The 26,808-nt window shown below is 33.2% G+C and overlaps 2 protein-coding genes and 1 pseudogene across 2 annotated transcripts; 2 read left to right on the plus strand and 1 right to left on the minus strand.

Moving 5' to 3' along the window:
* Positions 1–3,663: 3,663 nt before the first annotated feature.
* LOC108995930 (uncharacterized mitochondrial protein AtMg00810-like) lies at positions 3,664–4,749 on the minus strand. Its single transcript, XM_018971606.1, has one exon. It carries the CDS (start codon positions 4,747–4,749, stop codon positions 3,664–3,666), a length of 1,086 nt encoding a protein of 361 aa, XP_018827151.1.
* A 633-nt stretch (positions 4,750–5,382) lies between these two features.
* LOC108995931 lies at positions 5,383–11,760 on the plus strand (annotated as a pseudogene).
* Positions 11,761–20,217: 8,457 nt separating this feature from the next.
* LOC108996008 (cytochrome P450 94A2-like) lies at positions 20,218–22,024 on the plus strand. The gene has a single exon (XM_018971720.2). The coding sequence runs from the start codon at positions 20,330–20,332 to the stop codon at positions 21,884–21,886; it is 1,557 nt and encodes a 518-aa protein (XP_018827265.2). The 5' UTR covers positions 20,218–20,329; the 3' UTR covers positions 21,887–22,024.
* The last annotated feature ends 4,784 nt before the right edge of the window (positions 22,025–26,808 follow it).

Here is a 26,808-nt window from a genome sequence, read left to right on the forward strand (position 1 = left end):
TTGGCTTTGTTGAGAGACAAAGTTTATGTTTTAGAGAATCCTTAGGAGCTCCAAAACCGAAGAATACTTCTCTTCCCCTACTTCCTTGCTCTTTTTTTTGTAATTGCACAATACTTTCATGTATTATTAATTGTTCATTTGAAATGAAGAACTTCATTTGTTTCATTTGCATGCTAATCCGTGAGTATTGTCAGTATTTATCTTGCTCTTTTCTCCTGTAGTTATATTTTTATCTTTCTATTTAATTACTACTTACTTTATGACTTGGATTCTAGTCATCTAGTCCTTATTTATTTGGATTCCAGTTATCTGGTCCCAACATTTAATTTCTTACTTTACTTACATGCACTATCACTTCAGTTATCTGGTACTTCTGACTCCAATTATCTAGTCCCGATTTCAACTCTAGTCATCTGGTCACTACTTTATTTGCACATCTTTCTTCTTTCTTTGCCTTTCCTATGGTCACTAATTTTTTTACCTAGCATGATCTCTTAAAAAAAGATGTATAGAAGCATTGATGTCTTTCCTCATGAGAGGTTTAACAATAACTTGAATATAACCAATATACTGAAATTTATAACCTTTTATCAGGAAATCTTGTATGATACCACATCTGATAAGGATAATGGTAAGTGGTGTATGAGATCCCATATTGTTTAAGAATAAGAAGTTATTGCTCTTTATAAGGTTCCAATGAGAATCTAATTGTATTATTTAGAGTGTAGGTCATGCGGTTTGGACCTTCTATTGGGGCGTCACAAATGATATTAAAGTCTATCACAACCAGAAATATAGGATTTGAGCCATACCACCTACGATGGACAAGCTCGACGAGGACATCGAAAATTTAAGGGAGAGATTGTGATACCCCATATAATAAGAATAATTGTAGGTAGTGTATGAGATCTCACATTGCTTAGGAATGAAAAGTTCTTACTTTTTATAAGATTTCAATTTGACTCTAATTGTATCATTGACTAGTCATTTTGGAGTGTAGACCATGTAGTTTAAGTCTTCTATTGGAACATTACATCTTGAATAGATTTCTGTTAAATAAGCAACATTTTTCGTGAGTTTTCAAAGATTTATTCAATAGTTTTAATATTGAACTTAGTCTTAAAAACATATTGACTTTTAAGTATGATCATTGCAATATATAATATAATACTTGATATTGTGTGTACTTACTTATCAAGTGAGACTAATCTTTTTTTATTCTTTATTACATTATATTATTCATATATATATTCCTCTAAAGTACTCATGACTAATAAATAAGATTATACCATTTTTTATTAACCCTAATACGCCAAAAGGCAAACAAATCAAGTCTAGTTTGAAAACAAATTAATGGGAAGTCGGTGCCAGTACTGGAGATGAAAAAGAAAAATCAAGACGAGGAAAATTAGTAATTGACATCTGTGGATGAGTACTTGAGAAAGATCATCATGTGAGTAACCAAGAAATTATATATAGTCCTCGATCGATCGTACTTAATTTGTGTGACGCATTTGCAAACGTAAATATATATCAAATCTATCTTTAAGTAAGAAAATATTTACGGAGTAATTATTTGTACCTATATATATAGGTTTTGCATGAGTAGTCTTTTACAAGAAAAATAGATTTTTACTATAAAAAGTATATAAAAAAAATTATTTTTATCCCGAAAGAGATTAACCTTTTATAAAAGAACTGCACAAAATTTTCACGTATTAAAATTAGATCTGTATTTTTAAATGATTAGGATTTCATGATTTACGTCGTTGAAACTTGACCATTAATCTAGATATATATTTTTGGGTCCTACGAACGGTACGTGAGGCGCGGGTTATAGAAGCTTCGCCTTCAAGAAAGAGGGGACCATACAAAGACGGAAGAAGACTGTATGGTTCCACGTTCACACAATGTGGATTTTTCCCGCGCTGGCGTAAGCAATGACTCTAACCCCTTTTGCATATAAAATAAATAAAAAAAGAAAAAAAAAGAGGAACACGAACAAAACAAATTATCATTCACATGTTGTTTTAAAGAAGCTTAACCAGTGTGCTGGCCAGTTAAAAGCGGTTATTTCAAATCTTTCCTCCAACTCCACAAGCTCACATATTCTAATGTAAAAATCTTTCTCATCAGAGATTCGTATATTCTACTCTGCACACATCTAACGTGACAAACCGGGTTCACAAATTAAATATAAAAACACTCAGGAGACGTTTGGATTCGAAGATGATTTGAGATGAGTTGAGATGAGCTAAAATAGATTGTGAATAGTAATGAGATGAGTTGTGAATAGTAGTGAGATTTATGAGTTAAAGTTGCTGAATAGTAGTGAGATGAGTTGAGATGAACTGAGATGAGCTGAGATGAGTTAAGATGAGCTGAGATCACTTACGAATCCAAACGAGTCCTCAAACCAATCGAGATACTCTCTTCGTTCATGTGTTTTTGTGCCTTTGCATGTAAAAAACTTCATGAAAAAAACAAGTACCGAAAATGAACCCAACACAAAATTTAGAGAGAGAGAGAGGGTTGTGTGAGAGAGAGAGGGCTTGGCAAGAGAGGGCTTGAGTAGATCAGAGAGAGAGAGGGCTTGGTAAGAGAGCTTGAGGAGAGAGAGAACTTGATGAGAGAGAGAGGGGTTCAAGAGAGAGAAGGGCTTCGTCGAGAGAGAGCCAGAGGAGAGAGAGATTCAGAGAATGAAGACTAGATTAGTAGATTTCGAGGAGAGAGATGTGGATAGGGTTGTGGCTAAAAAATCACTGAGAGAGTACGGTGTAGAGACTATTGAGTAGCAGTACTCAAATCAAAATTGACCCATATTAAGCCATCCCAAAATAACTCTTAACATTTTTGTTTATATTTTAGAATTTAAAAATAAAAATAAATAGAGAGATTGAGGAGACCTTATACTATTTACTAAATATTTGATATTGTCGAAATAATTTAATCTTACTTTACAAATGTGGCATATGCAAATTTAAAAGAATCGGGGGGTGATTGGGGTTAGAAGAAAACTTGAAATAGGCATTTTTATAATTTTGCCAAAGAAATGGGGTGAACCTGTGCAAATGTGTTGAACATCGCGCTCCGACCATATAAATACTCACCCCCAACCGCTGTCCCAATCCAACTTCAAACATATAATATTGTCGTGCCCAAAATAGAAAACACAAAAAGGGTCAACGAAGGTATCCGATGAAAACTTTATCAAAGATTGATCAGCCATGGAGTCACTCCAATTCCTAGCCTTTGTTTCTCTGATTGCTTATCTTCCCTTCCTTTCATTCTTCCTCCTCACCAAGACGTCAAAACCCCAAAAACAATCTCCACCTCCCCTGACCATCACTGAAACAGAGTGATCAAAGATCGAGGAGAAGAGAAGATGGAGGAGAAGAGAAGTATGATACGAGAGAGATGAAGTTGGAAAAATGTATTCTCATTCAGTGTGTATTATAAAAGAATAAGTCTTTGCAATACAGACGTGCAAAAGTAATTGTAATAACTACCTTTCTATGTAAACCAATGAAAACATTACATGTGTTTATTCTAAAATCTACATTTAATTATATCAATTTATAACAGTCCCTCTCAAGATGATGTGTATATATTAAGCACATTCATCTTGGACAACAAAGTATCAAATGGTTTGGAACCAAGAGGCTAAGTCATCAAATCTGCGATTTGATGAACATAAGCAATATGTAGAACAGTCAGTGATCCTTCTTCTATTTTCTCATGCACCAAATGACAATCCAGCTCTATATGTTTGGTCCGTTCATGATGAACTGGATTGTCTGCTATATGAAGAGCAGCTTGATTATCACAAAACAATAAAACTAACTGTGTATGTGATTGATGCAGATCCTTAAGTAATGCCTGAATCCATATTATTTCACAAAATGTAAATGCTATTGATCTATATTCAGCTTCTACTGATGATCTAGAAACTGTATATTGCTTCTTCGATTTCCAAGATACCAGAGAATCCCCAATGACACAATACTCACTGACTGACCTGCGAGTATCTATACAACTTGCCCAATTTGAGTCTGAAAATGCCTTTATATGCACTTTGGAATCACTTGGAAATAAAAGACCTTGTCCAAGAGCTAATTTCAAGTATATGAGAATCCTCATTGCAGCTTGAAGATGAGGTATTCGAGGACTATCTAGATATTGACTCAAATGGTGGACTGCAAAAGTAATGTTTGGTCTGGTATGAGTAAGGTAAATTAATCTGCCATTCAATCTTCTATAACCAGAAATATCATCAACCAAGTCACCTTCATCTTTTGACAATTTAACATAAGTATCCAGTGGAAACAAAACAGGTTTGACATCTAATAAACCAAAATCTTCTAGTAGCTCTAAAGTGTATTTTCTTTGAGATAAAGAAATGCCTCTTTGTGATCTTGCAATTTCCATCCCGAGAAAGAACTTGGCTGGTCCCAAATCTTTCAATTTAAAATAAAGAGTTAAGGTTGCTTCGATAGATTCAATTGCCTCTAAATCACTGCTAGCAAGCAAGATATAATCCACATAAAGCAATAAAACCACAAATGAATGTCCTTCCTTCTTAGTAAACAAGGAGTAATCTGCCTTTGACTGTGTAAATCCAATGTCAAATAACATAGATTTGAACTTCGAATTCCATTGTCTGGATGCTTGCTTCAAACCATATAAGGATCTTTGAAATTTGCATACCCGAGAGTCCCCCTTAGGTAGATCACCAGGAGGTGCTTTCATGAAAACTTATTCATCTAAGTCTTCATATAAAAATGCATTATTGACATCTAGGTGAAAAAGATGCCAATTGTGTATTGCAGCCAGTGATAATACACATCTAACAGTGACCATCTTCGCAACAGGTGAGAAAGTTTCAAAAAAATCTAGGCCTTCCTTTTGAGTGTACCCTTTGACTACAAGTCTTGCCTTATATCTCTCAATAGAACCATCTGAATTGTATTTAATTTTATATACCCATTTACAATCTATGAGTTTTTTATTTGCAAGAAGTGATGTTAGAACCCAAGTGTTATTTGATTCAAGTGCAGAAAATTCTGCAGCCATGATATCTCTCCAATGAGTATGCCTAACAGCTTGGTGATAAAAACTTGGTTCAATTTCAGTAGATATGGCAACAGAAAAAGCTCTATGTGATTGAGACAATTTGGAGTATGATAAGACATAAAAAAATGCTATATTTAGTATCTATATTAATGGAAGGATCTATGAAAGAAGATTAAGAAGTAGAACAGCCAGATTGCAGTGAAAAGATTGCAAGTAACCAGGTGCTTTGTGTTGTCGAGTTGATCTCCTCAAAACAGGAAATTGAGTCTCATCATTCATATTTGGTGAGTTTGTGTTTTCTGGATTAGGATGACTACTGGATTGTTCTTGAGGATTGGAAGGTATAGAAATATTTGTATTCTCAGTAGAATCAGAAATTGGTTTTGGAAAGACTATGTTATCAGATGATGAATGAGGAATAATGTCCAAATTTGAAATGAAGGTCGAAGAATCATTCTTTGATATAAAAGGAAAAACTTATTTATGAAAAATCACATCCCTAGAAATAATGAAATTCTTATTTTCTAAATCATACAATTTATATCATTTTATACCAAAAGGATAACCTATAAAAACACATTTTTTGGCTCTTGGTAAAAATTTGTTTTTGTTTTGAACAAGTGTTGATGCATAAACCAAACAACCAAAAACTTTCAAATGATTATAAGATGGATTTGAATTATAAAGAACTTCATGTGAAGACTTGTTATTTAAAACTAAATTGGAATGCGATTTATGAGATAACATGCAGTTAGTATGCATTCTTCTCAAAAAACTAAAGGGACATTTGACTGAAATTTTAAAGCTCTTGCTACATTTAGCAAGTGTTGATGTTTTTTCTCAACTATAGAATTTTGTTGAGGTGTTTCTACACATTACATTTGATGTACTATTCCTTTCAATGCATAAAAATCTGCCGTTTTAAATTCTGAACCATTATCACTTCTTATACATTGTATTTTCTTCCCAAATTGTGTTTCAATTAAATTGTAAAAAAATTTGAATATGTTTCTGACCTCAGATTTGTTTTTCATCAAATATACCTAAGTAAATCATGAATGATCATCAACTATAGTAAGGAAGAGTCTGGAATCATTATGGGTTGGAATTGAAAAATGGCCCCATATATCACAATGGACAATATAAAAAATGAAACTTTCATTATATGGATGAATTTAAAATGGTAATCTTTTACGTTTTGCCAATGGGCAAATAGTACAATGATGATCAACAATTTTATCATAAATGTTGATATCTGGTACATTATTGGAAAGAAATGATAGTCGAGATATAGAAGGATGTCCTAGTCTGATATGCCAGACTTTAGAACTTGTTACAGAGTTTACAAGAGTTGATTTAGGTTGAACCACAACATCACTAGCACTTGATTTTTGCCGTATGTAAAGCCCAGCTGATCTTCTAGCTATCCTAATCATCTTCCATTAGGTAAGTCCCTGAATAAAGCAAAAATCAGATGAGAATATAAAAGAGCATTTCTGATTTGAAGTAAGTTTGCTTACTGAGAGCAGATTATATGAGAAAGATGGAACACAAAGTACATCTTTAAGAATTAGGTTTTCAGATATTTGAACTGTACCAATATGAGTTACAGGTACAGTATTTCCATTTGGGAGTTTAACAGAAATGTATAAGGCTTTTGTGGTTGAGGTAAAGATGTCAAATGAATGAGCAATATGGTCTGTAGCCCCTGTGTGAGCAATATGGTCTTTAGCCCCTGTGTCTACAACCCAAGTATTTTCAAATATTAAAGATGAAATTGAAGCACTTAAAGAAATGCAAGAATTTGATGATATACCTTGAGCAGAATGACCAATCGAATTAGAAATGATGTTTGCAGCTTGGTGATTGGTATTATCATCAGGTTGTGGGTGAATTAATGATAACAGTTTTTTATAGTCTTCTTTAGAGAAAGACATTTCATTAAAATTCTCAAAATGAGTACTCAAGGTTTTGCCTGAAATCTGGTTAGTAGTTGCTGTAAATTTTCCTTTCTATCGAAAATTGGTTGAATTCTGTTTGAAGCCTAGAGGGTACCCATGTATCTTGTATCATTTTTTCACTGTATGATTGTTCATACCACAATGAGTGCAAAACAACTTATCTTTTTTCGGCTGTTGTTTTCCTGGAACAAACTTCTTTATTGCTGGATTTGTATCTTGAACTTTGCTCATGAAGGCAGCAATGTCAATCATGTTGTTCTTGCTAATCTCTCTTTGTTTCTCTTCTTAAACAACTAAAGAAAAAACTTTATTTATATTTGGCAGAGGTTCTAATATCAAAATTTGCCCTCTGATATGGGAAAAACAATAATTTAACCCCATAAAAAATTGCACCACATGCTGTCTATCTTGATAATTCAAGAAAATCTTTATTGTATCACACTTACAGATTCTTAATGCTCCACATGAACATTTAGAATCTGATTATAATCCAGCAATTCGTCTCATAGGGATTTGAATCTTGTATAATAATCTCGCACTGATGAGTCTTCTTGCGTCAAAATTGATAGATCTTTCTGTAGTTGAAAGATTCTTGGACCATTTCCTTGTGTAAATTTGTTTTTCAGATCATCCCACATGTCTTTAGCTGTTCTTACACATATTATGCTCCATCCTATTTCTTTTGAAACAGAACTGATGATCAGGAAAAAAACATATTATTGCATCTCTCCCACAATTCGTAGGCAGAATTTGTTGAACTTGGTTGTGCAATCGATCCATTCACGAACCGAATCTTGTTCTTGGCTTTCAAAGCCATCATCATGGACCTGCTCCATGTATGATAGTTTTCCCCAGTGTGGACGTTCGACACCAATATGTTTCCTGGTCAATCACCACTTTGTAAGTGATAGTAACTTGGAATATTCTCCATATTTAAATCAGAAGCGGAATTAGCCATTTATAATCTGATACCATGAAATAGAGTGATCAAAGATGGAGGAGAAGAAAAGTCTGATACGAGAGAAATGAAGTTGGAAAAATTTATTCTCATTCAGTGTGTATTACAGAAGAATAAGTATGTATTCTCATTCAGTGTGTATTACAGAAGAATAAGTCTATATTTATAACCTGCAATATAGACGTGTAAAAGTAACTGTGATAACTAACTCTTTATGTAAGCCAATGAAAACATTACATGTGTTTATTCTAAATCTACATTTCATTATATCAATCTATAACAATCACTACCTAGCTCCCAAAATCCTACCCTTTAAGCGGGAGCACTCTCATTAAATTAGCTAAAGTTAAAAGATATTTTTTATGAATGTAAGAGAAATTTAACTTTTAGCTATTTCATTAACATAAATCTCCACATTAGAATAGCTATTTTTTCATTACATAATAATAAAATAATATAAGATGAATTTGATTTTAATTATTCACATCAAATCTTCATATTAGATTATACATTTATTTATAATATAGTAATGAATAACTAATAATTTCAAAAATATTTAATTTTTTTTAATTTTTATTTTATTTTATTTTATCATATTTTATTATTCTACCTATTATATATTAATTAATAATCATATTCTTATTAAATTAATATATCACTAACTCAAATTAATATATTAATTTCAAAAATATTTTAATTTTTTTAATTATAAAATTATTTTATTTTATCATATTTTACTATTCATAATATTATATATTAATTAGTAATTATATTCTAATTAAATTATGAATTAAAAATAGAAATTAGAAAAACATTAATAGAGATTTCGGGAGAGATAAACAAATGATATAAAATAGATTTGATGAATAAATAGTATCTTTTAAATTTAAAAATAATTTTAAAAGTTACAGTAGTTTTATTTTAAAATATAATTATTATAATATAATATATTTTATAATTCAATAATTAAATTTTTATTAGATTTAATTTTAGCAACGAGCTCTCAATTGGATCATTCTTTGCAGTGTTCGCCAACCGAGAGCCACGTATGCAATGGACGACTGACGTTCTGAAAAGCTCACCCTCCGCCACCTACGCTATCCGCCGATCCTTCAACAGCTACCAGGTCATCACGGCCAACCCTGTCGTCGTCCAGCATATCCTCAAGACCCCATTCCATAATTACGGCAAGGGAGGCAATTCCCACCGCGTCCTCAAAGACTTGCTCGGCTTCGGCATCTTCAACGTGGATGGCGAGTCCTGGAAGTTTCAGAGACAAGTCTCCAGCCACGAGTACAACTCCAAGTCTCTACGCAAGTTTGTCGAGACCGTCGTCGACACCGAACTCTCTGAACGCCTCATCCCCATCCTATCCTCGGCTGCCGCCAAAACTGGAACTGTCCTAGACTTCCAGGACATTCTACAGAGGTTCGCCTTCGACAATATATGCAAAATCGCTTTCGGGTTCGACCCTGCCTACTTGTTGCCCTCTCTTCCACAAGCCAAGTTCGCGGAAGCTTTTGAGGAAAGCGTCAAGATCAGCACCGAGAGGTTAATTTCGTTAATCCCCCTCGTCTGGAAAATCAAGAAGATGTTAATATTGGGTCCGAGAAACGTATGAGAATCGCAGTATCAGAAGTTCGAGAATTCGCCACAAAGATTATAAGAGAAAAGAAGCACGAGCTCGGCGAGAAGTCGCTCGACTCCGTCGACCTCTTGTCAAGGTTCTTGAGCTCCGGCCATTCGGACGAGAACTTCGTGACGGACATAGTGATAAGCTTCGTACTTGCCGGGCGTGACACTACCTCGTCGGCTTTGACATGGTATTTCTGGCTACTTTCCAAGAACCCACGTGTTGAGGCTGAGGTTCTGAAGGAAATCAGAGAAAAATCCGAATCTCCTATTTATGATGAAGTCGAAGACATGGTGTACGCCCACGCTTCTTTGTGCGAAAGCATGCGGCTATACCCGCCCGTTGCTGCAGACACGAAGGAGGCCGCCGGCGACGAAATTCTGGCTGACGGTACGGTGGTGAAAAAAGGGAATGAGAGTGACGTACCATCAATACGCCATGGGAAGGATGGAGACGCTGTGGGGTTCGGACTGGGCAGAGTTTAAGCCGGAGCGATGGCTGGAGAAGAGCGAGGACCCGGAGGAGAAACATTAATGGAGGTTCGTAGGGAGGGACGCATACACATACACAGTGTTCCAGGCGGGACCGAGGATTTGTTTGGGGAAGGAGATGGCATTCCTGCAGATGAAGAGGTTAGTTGCGGGGATTCTAAGGAGGTTCAAGTTGGTGCCGGTACTGGAAGAAGGGTTTGAGCCGGAGTTTGTACCGTACTTGACTTCCAAAATGAAAGGTGGGCTTCCGGTGAAGATTGTTGAGAGGGATGATGCGAAAGAGTGACATGCATGCATCTAAACATGCCTTAATAATCTATGTACTACAAATATTTTAGTGTATTTTTTAATATCCCTAAGTTTTTTTTTTTTTGAAAGATAATATCCCTATGTTTAATTCTTAGTATGGGTTCAGAGTTGGAGGCCACTTTCACTTCTGCAGAAGTTTACGAGGCATTAAAACAAATGAGCCCTTTCAAAGCCCCTGGTTCAGCTGGATTTTTTCAAGAACATTGGGAGGTTGTAGATTCCAAGGTATGTATGGTTGTTTTAAATTTCTTAAATGGGGGGAGTATGCCTTGTAATGTAAACCATATATACAAATATTGCTTTGGTTCCTAAGAGTAATTTCCCTGTGTCAGTACATGAGTATAGGTCAATTGCTTTATGTAATGTTTTGTACAAACTAATAGCAAAAACATTGGCAAATAGGCTTAAGAAAGTGTTATGTCATATTATATCTAGCTGTCAAAGTGCCTTCGTGCAAGGAAGATCCATTACAGATAATGTGATGATAGCTTTCGACCTATTGCATTCTATGAAGCAAAGGAAGAGGGGATCAGTTGGCTTTGAATCTGGATATGTCAAAGGTTTATGATAGAATAAAGTGGTAGTTTTTGGAAAATATTATGAGAAGGATAGGGTTTGCTGAGAAATGGATTCAAACTGTTATGAAGTGTGTTAATTCTTTCTCATATTCAGCATTGGTGAATGGTAGGCCTGGGGAGAAGTTTCTACCAACAAGGGGATTGAGGCAAGGTGATCCATTATCACCTTACCTCTTTATCTTGTGTTCAGAAGGATTGAGTTCTTTGCTTAACAGAGCTACACAAAGGGGCTTGATGAGTGGAGTGGCTGTTGTAAGAGGTGAATTAAAGCTTTCTCACTTGCTGTTTGCAGATGACTGTGTCATCTTTAGCAAAGCAAGTAAGGAGGTTTGGAGAGCAATTCAAGACACATTGCAGGAATACGAGAAGGCTTCTGGTCAAGTACTTAATAGACAGAAAACCTCAATACTATTCAGTTCCAACACAAAAGAGTCGAGCAAGGGAGAAATTTTTCAAGAAGCAGGTTCAATGTCGTGTGGAGACCGTGGAAGATATCTTGGCTTACCAACAATGGTGGGAAGAGTAAAATATCAGGTTTTCCAAGAGATAAAAGAGAGGATCTGGAAGAGGATTCATAGTTGTAAGAACTCTTTGTTATCTACAACTGGTAAAGAGGTAATGATAAAGGCTGTATTGCAATCCATTCCAACTTATACAATGAATGTCTTTCTACTACCAAAGAAATTATGTAAGGAGATAATGCTTTATTCTCAAACTTCTGGTGGAAGAATAAGAAAGTAGGAAGAGGAAGTTGTTGGAAGAGTTGGATAAGAAGGGAAAGAACAAACTGCAAGGTGGAATGAGTTTTAGAGATATAGAGGTATTGAACAAAGCAATGTTGACCAAGCAGTGTTGGAAATTGCAGCAGGAACCTGATTCTCTTGTGGCACAAATATTCAAAGCAAAGTATTATAAAGGGGCTGACTTTATGAAAGGAAGGATTGGTTCATCTCCTTCTTATATATGGAGAAGTTTAATGGCAGTTCAAGAACTAATAAGGGAAGGCATGGCTTGGAGAGTTGGCAATGAGTCAAAGATTTCAATTTGGAATCAAAAGTGGTTACCTCAATCACCATCTTTTAAAGTCCATTTTCCAGTGAAAATCTTAGCAGAAACAGCAAAAGTAGAGTTGATAAGTGAAGACTTGCACTGTTGGAATGAAAAATTGGTTTTTGATATTTTTGAAAAAGATGAAGCTGCTCAAATCTGTAGTCTACCCTTGAGCAGAAGGCAAATTGAAGATAAGGCAATATGGGGCTATACCAAAGATGGGAAGTTTACTGTTAAAAGTGCCTATTATGTTGGGAGAAACATGATTGCAGCAAGCCAGTGTGAATGCTCAAGCAGCAAAGACAACAAACAGAGGTGGGAAATGATATGGAAAATGAATATATCAGGTACTGTGAAGCAGTTTCTTTGGAAGGCACTCCACATGATATTGCCTACAAAGGAAAATATTTTGAAGAGGAGACCATTTACCATGTACTTGGAACTGTCATGCAGCTGGTGATGTATGGGCAGTGAGGAAGAGATCATTGCAGAAATGGAACTGTGATGAAGGGGATTTTATTCAGTTATGAGACAAATTACAACAATGCTTTAATCAAGAGAAACTGGGCGAAATATCTGTTATTTTAGCAGGTATATGGAAGAGGAGAAATATGGCAGTTTTTGAAGATAAATTTGACAGTCCTAACAAAGTAGTGCAGAAGGCTTTGCTCAATCTTAAAAATTTCAAAGATGTGGATGATGCTATTGTTGAACCTCAAACTCAAGGGATTTGTACAAGGGAGGTGTTAAATGGATGCCATCCACAACAGACTTTACAAAGGTAAATTTTGATGCAGCCATAGACCAAGCAGAGAAGAAAATGGGAATTGGAGTAGTAGGCAGAAACTTTAAAGGGGAGTTGCTGTTTTCTGTCTATGCTGTTAAGATGTTTATTGGACCTGTTGATCTAGCTGAAGCAAATGCATTATGGAGAGCAATGGAAATATGTAGTGATTTAAATATGCAGCAAGTTCAGTTTGAAGGGGATGCTCCTAAAGTTATTACTGATATCTGCAAGAAAGGAGCAACAAGTTCATGGTTGGGACTGCAAGTGGATGAGATCAAGTCTGTACTTCAACAAATGCCAGATTGGGATGTTAAGTTTGTCTACCGAGAAGGCAATAGTGTTGCACATGAGTTGGCCAGAAGGGCTTTACACATGAGTGATGAAGTAATTTGGATGGAAGAGGGACCGAGTGATCTCATGTATCTGATAGACAAGGAAAAGCCATATATCTCATGATCTTATGTATTCCTGATTCTATTGATTAATGAAATGATGTTAAAAAAAAAAACTTAGTATATTAATTTTTTTGATTTAATTAGATAATCTTTCCATTTGAATCAGTCTTCTTCTATATGAATCATTCGAATGTATTATGATTAATTTAAAAACATAGACATTATCAAAAAATGAGACGAGGTGTAGGGAAGTTGTCCAGAATTCACGTGCTCTTTTTTCCCGTCGTGGTTTTCGATTACGCTGCTTCGCTAGGTGATGGGTAAAAGACTGACATGAATCGTGGCGGTTGTCTGTAGACTCTGACCTTACAACATTGGTAGCGGGACATAAAGTATTTTTTTAACAATTTTAATTATAAAAAAATATATAATTTTACTAATAATTATTTTTTTAATTATTAAATAAAAAGTAAATAAATACAAAAATTAAATATATCAACCATAAGATTGAGAGGTAAAGTTAAGGGATTCCATTAATATTTTCTATTATATTATGTAAAAGAGAAATAGTTTTTACAACTTTTAAGTAGAAAAGTCTCACTTAAATCCTTATAAAAAAAGGAGATTTCATTTCTAAAAAGTGTTAAAAAATACAGAAGATTTGCATGTAAATTATCTATTTAGAACTTGTACCTTTATGTAAAATTTTTATCCAAATTTGATTATTAAAGGATATTAATTGTCTAGGATGCTTGTGTGTGTGAATGTTTATATGATAACTGTGCGTGCTGAAAGTCACGGGTGACCGTTTAGCGATCATTACTAAACACTTTATTTTCATGGAAAAATATTTGCATCAGCCTACTATTTATCACACACTCAACACACTTAGTGTATTGAGTTAGAAAAAAAAAAAAATTAAATGTATGGTATATGGAGAGTGTAAACTGATGCATAAAATTACTCTATTTTCATTTTCATTTTTGCTCGAGCTAGTAAATTTTTCCCTGGCCTTGAGGCGATTTCGCATTATTCCATTTTCATTTTGGCTCGAGCTAGTAGATTTTTTCCGTTGAGGTGATTTGGCATTAGTGTTGTTGCTTTGGCATCAAGTTTAAAGTTTATGGATTGTAACCCTTAGGGTGAGTTTGGATCTCAAACTCATTTTAACTCATCATTACAATTTTTTCAAATTCCAATACAAAATATAATAAATAATTCAACTTTTTCAAATCTCAAAATAATAATAATATTAAAAAATAATATTCTAACAATATTTTATTATCTCAACTCAATTTAATTCAACTCATTTCAACATCCAAACACACCCTTACTTAAATGATTAAGGAGCGCATCGAATCTCTATGTCCATCTTTTCATGTTGTCGAATTTGATGACTCGTTAAGAGTTTTACTACACAATCTCTACCACACTCTACATTTTTTTAAATTTTTAAATTTTTTAAATTTTTAATATTTTTTTTGAGTTTATTCTTTTTAAATTATTTCAAATTTTCTATTCATTATTCATATAATAAATATTTGATAAAAGAAAATAATAATAATTAAATATTTGATAATAATTAAATATTTAATATTTAAAAAATATTTAATTTTTTAATATTCGATTCTGTTGACGAGTCAAGGTTCTTGAGCTCAGGCCATTCAGACGAAATTCGTGACGGACATAGCGATAAGCTTTAATAGATTTCTAAATCTGGTTTCCTTTCCTTCACAGAGGGACCAATTAACGTATTTAATAGAGTTCAAACAACGTTATAAAAAAACTCCTCATTTCAAGTTCGGACCCATATTTCTTGATGATCATACTACAAAAACCATTTAGTTCTTTCAAGAACTCATGTGGCTCCTCTTCAGCATCATACATGAAACCTTATTTTGATTTTCATATTTGCAGGCAAACTGATAATTTATCAGTGTGTAAAAGGGTGATTTCTTTTGATCAGTATAACGTTCTTCTTCTTTTCAAGACTGCATGCTCGATCCCTATAAACAAATTAACTAGTACTTACGTTGTTATTATAACTTTTTATATATATAAAGGGAGTGGGGTTTCGAACCCAAAATTTTCATTCGGAGAATCAGATTATAAGTCATCAGGTCATCAAATTATTGGTACTTACATTGTTATTATAAGTAAATCTATACATTAGCCACTGTTTATTAACACCATGCACTTGACAGTGGCATCTTTTTTTTTCCCACCGTTTTCGCCCCTTTGCCCAGTTCGTGGATGCTTTAACCTTCTTCTTAGTACTGGTTTCTTTATTGATCTCTTTTCAAATTTTGTCCTCAATTACTTTTAGAATAATTGATCTCGAAAACTTCAATCATGGTGTTTTAGTTTCAATCATAAACATCCATTTATGTGGTTTTCTCCCTTCAAAAATCCTATGACAGCCTGATTTGTCAAAATCATTTGCCTGTATTTGGAATAGTAGAAATCTTTTTTTCACAATTTTTGGCCGACTTCTAAGAAGGAACCATTATCGTCGTCTCCGAGGACCAAATCAGCATAAATTTTTCCGTGAGCAGAACTTTTTCAAGTATGGATTTAGAGATTCCGACCATTTGGGGGCAAAAAGATATGGAAAGTCTGCTATTTGTTTTGAAAGGAAAAAAGTGTGGGAAGTTCTGATGTTTGTTTTCGAAATGCATTGGTTAAACCCAGAAGATTTCTTCCAAAACAACTTTTCTTCGACCCTCGGTGACCTCTCCGGCTTTTTAATATAAGAGAGGAAAGAAAATTCACAGCAATGAACAAACAAAACTCATAACAGGAGAAAGATGGAGACGTTGGAGAACCACATGAAGAGAAGAAAGAGAGGAGTTATCTCTCTGCTTTTGTACCACAACCATGGTTGAGCAGCTTGGAAGGATGCAACTTGTTCCTTTTCTATCATTTAACTTCTTAGGAATTTTAAAATTTTGGATATAGCGTCCCAAAATCGTGGTCATAGAAGGGCTGGGTGAAGGGGGTGAAGGGAGGCTTATGGTGTGGGGTGAAGGGCAGAACTGGTTCACTTGTTAGTGACTCGAAGGAGAGTGGAGGGGACATAAAGCATAGGGGAGTGAGAGTTTCTTTAGCTTTAGACGGGAATCTCAGCTTTACTATATGCACAATGATTAAGAAAGGTAATGAATAACTGTAAAATATTTTTATTTATAATGGATTTGTACTCCAAACGATCCGAGGATGTGGGTTCAGTGTCCAACTATATAAATCTGTGTATTTTATTCTCAATTTATGTTTATCTCTTATTCATTGCAGTTGACGTAATTACGGTATCATATATATCAAACTATATAAATCTACGTATTTTATCATTAAATCAAATATCTATTTTCATATTTGGTTGATTGGACGTGCCTGAACATGATGATGAAGTCTCTAAAATGGTAGAGAACACTCATTCTGAGAATAATCCATCCTTTCCTCTAGAAAAAGAGGATTTTTCTTGTTCTAAATTGGGAATTCCAGCTCAGGAAGTTTAGAAAAGTGATATATATATCTATACACTAGCGGTTGGGCAATGTGCGAGTCACATTTGCTATTTTGTAAAATATAAATATGTTTTGGGTTAAAAAAAATAAAAATAAAAACGTAATCATAAGTAAAATAAGTAGTATATAGAAAATTTTGTATGAACTCAATTTCTGCACCTAACAAGTGAAAAGAGATGTGGAGAATTTTTGTGATAGTGATAGTACTTCATTGCATAAATCGAAGCAATCCAACCGAAGAAAAAAAAATAAAAAGTGGTAAAATGATGGGTTGGATTTAAATCTTAAAAATTTTAATGTACCAGCAGCAGCCTCATCCTTCAAAAAACAACACACGTAGACATCATATCCTTAGATATGATTTGGATCGATGTATTAATAGTAGTGACATGATTTGTGAATAGTAATATATAAAATTATTTGAATTAAGATGTTTTATTTAATTTTAGAAAATGAGAGAAAAAAAATTAAAATAAAAATATTATAAAAGTTAAAATATTATTGGAATATAATTTTTTAATGTAGTTTTTGTTTTAAAATTTAAAAAATTTAAAAAATTTATATTTAAGAAAATTGTAATGATTAGATTAATAAATAAAAAATATTTTATATTTAAATAATATTTTAAAAAATATATAAAAGTTTATGAAAACTTAAGAATCTATTAATCTCTTTCTCGAACTCAATAATTTTGTTTGGGAAGAGATAGATTGTCAATTCTCTCTTGACCCAATGATGTTGTAAATTTTTTATTTTTTTAAAAATGTTTATGATGATTAAAAAAATACATGAAAAAATGAAAAGAAAAATAAAAAAATGAAATACACATTCATGACATATTTTGAGGTTACTTTTTTATTAGTTGTAGCAGTTATCTTTAGTTAATTAAGAATATTATCATATTTAAATTATGTTAAAACTCTAATTATTTATATAGTTATACTTTTTTAAAAATATTTAACAAAATTTTATTACTTATTTAATTGATAAAAAAAAGTACGTTTGCCACATTTGTCAAATTGAAGAAAAAAATAAAGTATAATTTCAAATATTAAAATAGTTTAATGTATAAGAATAAAATTATTATTTATTTATGTTCATCATTTATTATGAAATTTAAATTATATTAAAAATTCAAATTAATTAGATAGTTTTTTCTCTTAAAAATGTACAGTAAAATTTCATCATTTATTTAATGATAAAAATTATTATTTTATAAATTAAAGTTGATTTTTAGTGTATGATATAATAAACAGTAATAGGATATGCGAAAAAAACATGCGAAGAAAAAAATATAGCTTATTTATTGATCATTTAAAACTCAAAAATCAATATTTTTTTCACTTTTTCTTTATTCCTCTCTCTCCCATTCTCTACGTACGATTGCGGTATTACGTCGCACATTGGCATTCACATGGACAAAAAAAAAAAAAATATTTACTGTTTATTACTGTTCATCATACTGTCGATGAATAGTGATAAGATATGGAAAAAAAAATGACTGATTTAGATTTACTGTTCACGACAAACAGTAATAAATAGTAACGTTATAGCGGTTTTTAAATATAGGCATATATATATATATATATATATATATATATATATATATATGACCTTTGAATTTTCTCGTGGGAGTGGTATCAAAACTTGTTACGCATTCAATATTTATGGAAATTGGATGTGATGTGTGAACATGATAGCTAGGCCACCTAAAACTGGGAACAGCAACAAATCCACATCATTTTCTTCCTGAAGATCGAAAGGTACGTACAAGACTGTCTTTTCACAAGGACCAAACTATATATAATACGATGCTTGGTCCTGATCAACCTAATATTCATCGCTATCTTTTGGCGTTAAATGCTAATTAATATTTTTATATATGCAAGTTGCCTTGTCATTGTTTTAGATTAACAATATAGATTGGTTTTACTAAGTAATTAACAAACCTAAAATCACTTCAATATAATACTTGATCATGTTGTATGCAGTACGTACTTATAACTTTCTTATTAGGTGGGAGTACTAATCTTGTTTTTCTTTATTAGAATATTATATTATTAATATTCATATTCAAATCCCTCTCTAATTAATAAGAGTATACTATTTTTATTAGAGCGGTGCTACTTTGCCGTTCAGAGTGCACTACTCCATATTATCACTAGTTCAAATTTTTATTTTTATTTTTTTAATTTTTTATTCATATATTTTTTATCATTTAAAAATATTTTTAAAAAATATAAAAAAAAATCAATGCACTAATAGTCATTTTTTTAACTATTTAATAAAAAAAATTAAAATATATGAAGTATCAAATTGAGGAGACAAATGAAATAGACAAATATCATTTTTCTTTTTATTAACCCTAATACGTCAAAAGGTAAACAAATTAAGATAAAATATTGTGGTACGTACTTTTATTTATGGGCAGTCAGTGTCATTACAGATGAAGAAGAAAATCTAAGACGAGGAAATGTTGACATTTGCTGCTGATTTGAGACATTAACATAATAACATCATGTGACTAACCAATAAATTGTCCTCACACGTTGTGAGACGCATTTGCATACGAAACCATATAAAATCTATCTTTGAGTATAAAAATATTTATCTATATATCTGGTTGGACCAAGTAGAAATTGACACGGTAAATGATGATCATGTACGACATTTTCAATTTAGTAATTTACAGTATTGAACCAAAAGATTTTAGAAACAAAGAAATTTGATAGTATATATTGAAATTTAAAAAAGTATAGAAAAAATATTTATCTATATTTTTGGGTCCTACAAACGGTCAGGCCGCGGATTATAGAAAACATCTGGTTGAGAATTTTGTTGATAGTATTGAAATTTGAAAAAAGTAGTTGTATTGTTTTTTTTTTTTTTTTTTGAGAATTTTGAAGAAGTTGTCAATAATTAAATAAAAATATTAAATATTTAAAATTAAAAAAATTTTAAATTTTAGTGTTGTTTAAGAAAAAAATTATAAAAAGTTTTTAAATAACAATTTATTTTATATGAGGTCTCGTTTGGATATATAAATGACTTCATCTCATTTCATCATTATAAATTTTTTTAATTTTTATATAAAATATAATAAATAATTTAATTTTTTTAAATTTTAAAATAATAAAAATAATATTTTATTTAACTTTTAAATTTTATTTAAAATTATTCCATCTCACTGTTTAAACGGAATAATTGTCCAAACAAATCCTTAACGGAACGTACGTATAAGCTTCGCCTTCAAGAAAGTTAGACGAGGGAAAATAATGAATGGTTCCGCGTTCACACGAGGTGGAAGTTTCTATAATTCTATGGCGTAAGCGATGAGGCTAACCCCGTTTGCCAAAAAAATAAAAAAAGATCTTTCAAAAAACGAACGACAAGACAAATTATCATTCACATGTACATGTTTGAAAGGAGCTTAACCAGATTTGCTGGCCAGTTATAAATATCCACCAACATCCACTATCCTAATCTTCAAACATATACTGTGGTATCCAAAACCACAAAAAGGGTCAACAAAAGGTGTCCGAAGAAAACTTTACCAAAGATTGATCAGGCATGGAGTCGCTCCAATTCCTGGCCTTTGCTTCTCTGACTGTTCTTGTTCCCTTGCTTTCATTCTTCTTCCTCACCAGAAAATCAAAACCCCAAAAACAATCTCCACCTTCCCCCAGTACCATTACTACCCAGCTCCCAAAATCCTACCCTTTAATCGGTTCTTTCTTTGCAGTGTACGCCAACCAAAAACGACGTATGCAATGGATGACTGACATTCTGAAAAGCTCACCCTCCGCCACCATCGTTCTCCGCCGATCCTTCAACAGCTACCAGGTCATCACGGCCAACCCTGCCGTCGTCCAGCATATCCTCAAGACCGAATTTCATAACTACGGCAAGGGAGGCAATTTCCAGCTTGTCCTCAAAGACTTGCTCGGCTACGGCATCTTCAACGTGGACGGCGAGTCCTGGAAGTTTCAGAGACAAGTCTCCAGCCATGAGTTCAACACCAAGTCTCTACGTAAGTTCATCGAGACCGTAGTCGACACCGAACTCTCTGACCGCCTCATCCCCATCCTATCCTCGGCTGCCGCCAAAACCGGAACTGTCCTAGACTTCCAGGATATTCTTCAGCGGTTCGCCTTCGACAATATATGCAAAATCGCTTTTGGGTTCGACCCTGCCTACTTGTTGCCCTCTCTTCCAAAAGCCAAGTTCGCGGAAGCTTTTGAGGAAGGCGTCAAGATCAGCAGCGAGAGGTTCATTGCGTTAATCCCCCTCGTCTGGAAAATCAAGAAGCTGTTAAATATTGGGTCCGAGAAACGTCTGAGAATCGCAGTATCAGAAGTCCGAGAATTTGCCACAAATATTATAAGAGAAAAAAAGCACGAGCTCGGCGAGACGGCCTCGCTCGATTCCGTCGACCTCTTGTCAAGGTTCTTGAGCTCCGGCCATTCGGACGAGAACTTCGTGACGGACATAGTGATAAGCTTCATACTTGCCGGGCGTGACACTACCTCGTCGGCTTTGACATGGTATTTCTGGCTACTTTCCAAGAACCCACGCGTTGAGGCTGAGGTTCTGAAGGAAATCAGAGAAAAATCTGAATCTCCTATTTATGATGAAGTCAAAGACATGGTGTACACCCACGCTTCTTTGTGCGAAAGCATGCGGCTATACCCGCCCGTCGCTGCAGACACAAAGGAGGCCGCCATCGACGACATTTTGCCGGACGGGACGGTGGTGAAGAAGGGAATGAGAGTGACGTACCATCAATACGCCATGGGAAGGATGGAGACGCTGTGGGGTTCGGACTGGGCAGAGTTTAAGCCGGAGCGATGGCTGGAGAAGAGCGAGGAGGTGGAGGAGAAGCATTGGAGGTTCGTAGGGAGGGACGCATACACATACACAGTGTTCCAGGCGGGACCGAGGATTTGTTTGGGGAAGGAGATGGCATTCCTGCAGATGAAGAGGTTGGTTGCGGGGATTCTAAGGAGGTTCAAGGTGGTGCCGGTAATGGAAGAAGGATTTGAGCCGGAGTTTGTACCGTACTTGACTTCCAAAATGAAAGGTGGGCTTCCGGTGAAGATTGTTGAGAGGGATGATGCAAAAGAGTGACATGCATGCATCCAAACATGCCTTAATAATCTATGTAGTATGTACTACTAATATTTTAGTGTGTTTTTTTAATGTCCCTACGTTTAGTTCTTATTATATTAATTTGTTTGATTTAATTAGATAATCTTTCCATTTGAATCTTTCGTCTTCTATTGAATCATTCGAATGCATTATGATTAATTTAAAAACATAGACATTATAAAAAAATGAGACGATGTGTAGGGATTCGGGAACTTGTCCAAAATTCGCGTGCTCTCTTTTCCCGTTGTGGTTTTCGATTCTGCTGCTTCGCTAGTTGATGGGTAAAAGACTCACATGAATCGTGGGGGTTGTCGGTAGTCTGTACCTTTACATTATTCGCAATCATATTATATATGAATAATGCTAGAGCTCTGTCATGTATTTTTATTTGTTTTTTTTTTTAAATTAATTTTTATATAGATTTATTTTAATATTTTTAAAAAATAAAAAATTTATAATATTATTAAAAAATATATTTTTAATTATGAAGATTTTTTATTTTACTTTGTGATTAAAGTAGTTTTTAATAATTTTTTTTCTTTTTAATTAAAGAAGTGTTTTTAATAATGTTCTAAATTTATTTTATTTTTTAAAAATATCTAAAATTATTAAAAAATTTTATAAAAAAATAATTTAAAAAAACACGGACGGGAGCTCCCAACGACAGCTATAGCATTGTCCATTATATAAAAGAGAGATGATTTTTCCTACTGATAAGTCTTATTTATGCAAGTCTTCATAAAAATATAGATTTCACTTTAAAAAAAAATGTAAAAAAAATTATTTTTTATTAGTGGGAATTATTTTTTTACAAATAAAAATTTACAATCATTTTTATGTATTTTTTTGTACACTTTATTAATGTGATTGACTGTATATTGTTTTAAATATAAAATAACTGTTTTGACCAATCACAAATCAGTAGAGTGCGTAAGAAGTAAGGGTGTAACTGATCAGGTTTTGGACAAAATCTAAGATCGAACCGGTATGTATCGGTTTTACATTTTTCAAAACCGATTACGCTCCAGTTACTCTTCTAGATCGGTACTTCCGGTTTTCGATCCTGTCCGGTCTGGTTTTCCATTTTTTTTAAAATATAAAAAATATATAATAAATTGTTATTTCTTATGATAAAATGTTATTAATAATTTAATATATATTATGTTTAAAGCATATGATCAATTAAATTTTTATCTTTGATATTAAACTTTTATTTTATAAATTATAATAATATTATCTTATATATAATTATATTAATAACATATGATTAAAAAAATTACAAATATTTATATTTAAGATTAACATTTTATGTTATAATTTATAAATTATAATATGAAATTATCTCATATGATATATAATTATATATAAAAATTTAATATATAATTATATATTATATATAGAACTTATATATATAAATATTTTGTATAATATATAAAATTAATTTATATATTTTTTTTTTCTAACCTGTCCGGTCCGGTATTGGAAACTATGGAACCGAAGCCGGACCGGGCCGGTTCAAAACCGGACCAACTAGTCCAATTCGGTCCAGTCCAGACCGATTTTCTAATTTAAATTTACACCTCTAGTAAGAAGTACGTAAAAGTGACTGTATATAGTAGAATTCTTTTACAAATAGCTTATATGAAGATTGTCTAATTAAAAATTGTACCTAACATTACTCTATGTAAAAAATTTATCCAAATTTTTGAATAAAAATTTAAAATAGTCAAATGTAAAATATTATGAATTTAATCAAAACAAAGTTGCATTAGATTAACCAAAGAGATAAGTGGAAAGCTTTGAACTACAGTAAATAGATGAGATTCTTCAAATTTGAAGAGTTACTATTCACTCATCAAATCTAATTTTTATTCAATTTAAATCTCCAACGATCTTTTTTATTCATATTTAATCTCCAACCGTTTTGTAATAATAATGTAAGAATCAAATTAAATTATTAATTAACATATAATTAGTATAATTGTAAAATATAAAAAAAATAAAAATATTATTATTAAAAAAATAATATTATCTTATTATTTTGATGAATTCAATATCTAATTCAATGTAGGGTTATGGCTATGAAGGTTTTTTACTTATAAAAAACATGTACTTTTCATTAAATCTTAAAGATGATTTTGATGAAGACAATGCCAATGCTCCCAATCGTCACCAAACACTCTATTTCCATTTTCAGTTTTGGTCGGGCTAGTAGATTTTTTTCCCTCGAGGCAATTTCGATGTTGCTGTTTTGGCATTAAGTTTAAAGTTTATTAGTGGTTAATAAGTCCATCGAGTTTTTGGGTCCATTTCTTCTGTTGTCGAATCCGTTAACTCATTCTTAAAGATAACTTGCACGAGACAGTTATGGAGCTCAGAGCTCCATTCCTGAAGGTAGTTTGCTAGTTACGGTTTTGGTTAGTGCTCGCTACTTAAAAAAATGAAACATATATATATATATATATATGTATATATATAGTCTTTTGTGTTATGGTTGTACATAACAACTTTTTTTTATTTTAAGGTACGATGGAATATTATTTGCCTAGCGAGAAAAACATTTGAAATGGTAGCACCGTATTGTAAGAAATGCTAATTAATTGCATGCCTAATTAATGGAGTATCTTTATTTTATTCATAACTCTTATCTCTTCTTTTCATCCCCATCTATTTTTAATGTAAAGTGCAATACTCGTGATTGATGAACTTTTAAGCTTCAAAAAGATTCTTATCTAATTTGAAATTAAAAGAAAAAATGCTCTGTTTTCTTCTTTAAAAGAAAATTAATTGATTATTCCACCAGACTTACACGTGTATTAATAGCCAATCATTCAACTTTTATTACTAAACAAACAACTCGTTCAGCCAGACTGAATATAAGGCTGATTAATTTCTTTTATCACCACTGCTACCTTGTGTTATCTTACAGCCTCTTTTAACCTTCTCTATTGAATTTAAAATAGCAAAGCAACCGATCCACTCCATTCTTATCACAACACGAGCTATTCTAAATGGAACTCAAAATTATTACCAAATAAATCATTTCCAAGACCAAAGAAGGAAGAAATCAATTAAGTAAAACAAAAATTCAACCGAAATTTTAAAAAAATAAATTTATAAATTGATATATCTTCATCTAATACGTCATTTTTTTTATTATAAAATAAATTCAACATATTCCATATCATTATATAAATTTACCCGTCCTAAGATCTAGATCTGGGGACATCCCACCCATTCAGAGTCGGAGAAGGCCTGTAGAGTGGAAGAGTTGGATGCAGGAGAAGACCATGATGGGCAGTAAGTTTGAGCCAACGGAGAATCCTTTTTACTGCACTCCAATGATCATTGGTTGGTCGGTGCATGAACTGACATACCTTGCTTATAGAAAATGTGATATCCAGACAAGTAAGACTAAGATATTGCAATGATTCGAAGATGCTACGATAAAGTGTTGGATTTGAGAAAAGGTCACCATGATGTTGAGAGAGTGATGTGGTAGAAGACATGGGAGAGGAAACACCTTTGGCATGAGGCATATTAGATCACTTCAGTAGATCAGAAACATACTGTTGTTGTGACAAGAGTATGCCATCATTCGTGAAGTGGGCTTCAACTCCAAGGAAGTAGTGAAGTGGGCAGAGGTCATTGAGAGCAAAGGAGTCTTGTAGAGTATGAATGATATGGGCAATAAGACTTGAGTCAGGACCAATAATCAATATGTTATCCACGTATATGAGGATGAATACTGAACTTGGGCCACACTTGTAGATAAACAATGAAGTGTCTGCTTTGGAGTTCAAAAAACCCAATTCAAGAAGCTTAGAGCTGAGGTGAGAGAACCAAGCCCGTGGGGCTTGTTTAAGAACATAAAGAGCCTTCTTTAAATGATATACATGATTGGGCAAGTGTGGATGTTGAAAACCAGGTAGTTGAGTCATAAAAACATCCTCTTCAATAACTCTATGTAGAAAAGCATTTTTGACATCAAGTTGGCGAATACACCAATTTGATGCAATAGCCAAGGATAGTACTAACCTGATCATTATTGGTTTAATCGCAGGACTATATGTCTCACCATAATCAAGTCCTTCTTGTTGATTTAGCAACAAAACAAGCCTGATAACTTTTAAGAGAACCATCGTTTGACTTTGAAGACCCATTTGCAACCCACAAGATTCATTTTGGGCAGGGAGGAACTAAAGCCCAAGTGCCATTTTGCATCAAGGTTGTGAATTCCTCAGCCATTGCCTTGCGCCATTCGAGTGTTTTGCAAGCAGTGGAGTAAGATGTGGGCTCTGTTAGTGTTTGGAATTCTTGATCAAAGTGGTCCCAGCATTTTAGGGCAGTATGGCCTATTTTGAAACAAATTTGGCAAAAATGTTTGGTGAAGTTTGAAGGTGATTTTGAGTTGTTGATGCTACATCCACCTATAAGACCACGCCCTCAACCACCCGACGAGCCACCACCATAATTTGAGGAAGATCGTCCTCGGCCACTTGAGTTGGAGCTTCGAGTAACAAGGTTCGGTGATGGGAGATTGATATCAGTAGTAGTAGCCATTTGCTCAAGGTGCATTTCATGAGTAATAAGATGGCCATAAAGTTCATCAAGTGGCATGGGTTCCAGTCTAGTGTTGACTGAGGTAATGAGAGAATCATATTCAGTTGGCAAACCACTAAGTATGTAGGAAATAAGTTCAGATTCACCAAGAGGTTGACCAATAGCAAAAATAATGTCAGATAAATTCTTGGCTTTTTGAAAGTAGTTGGGAACAGAGAGATTGCTTACTTTAACGTGCTAAGTTGGTAAAGAGTTTTCATGATACGGGCACGAGAGGTAGTAGAAAATATTTTTTCTAGAGTTACCCAAACAACATGGGAAGTGTCTAAACCAGTAGC

Source organism: Juglans regia, chromosome 1 (genome assembly GCF_001411555.2).
Source record: "Juglans regia cultivar Chandler chromosome 1, Walnut 2.0, whole genome shotgun sequence".
NCBI lineage: Eukaryota > Viridiplantae > Streptophyta > Magnoliopsida > Fagales > Juglandaceae > Juglans > Juglans regia.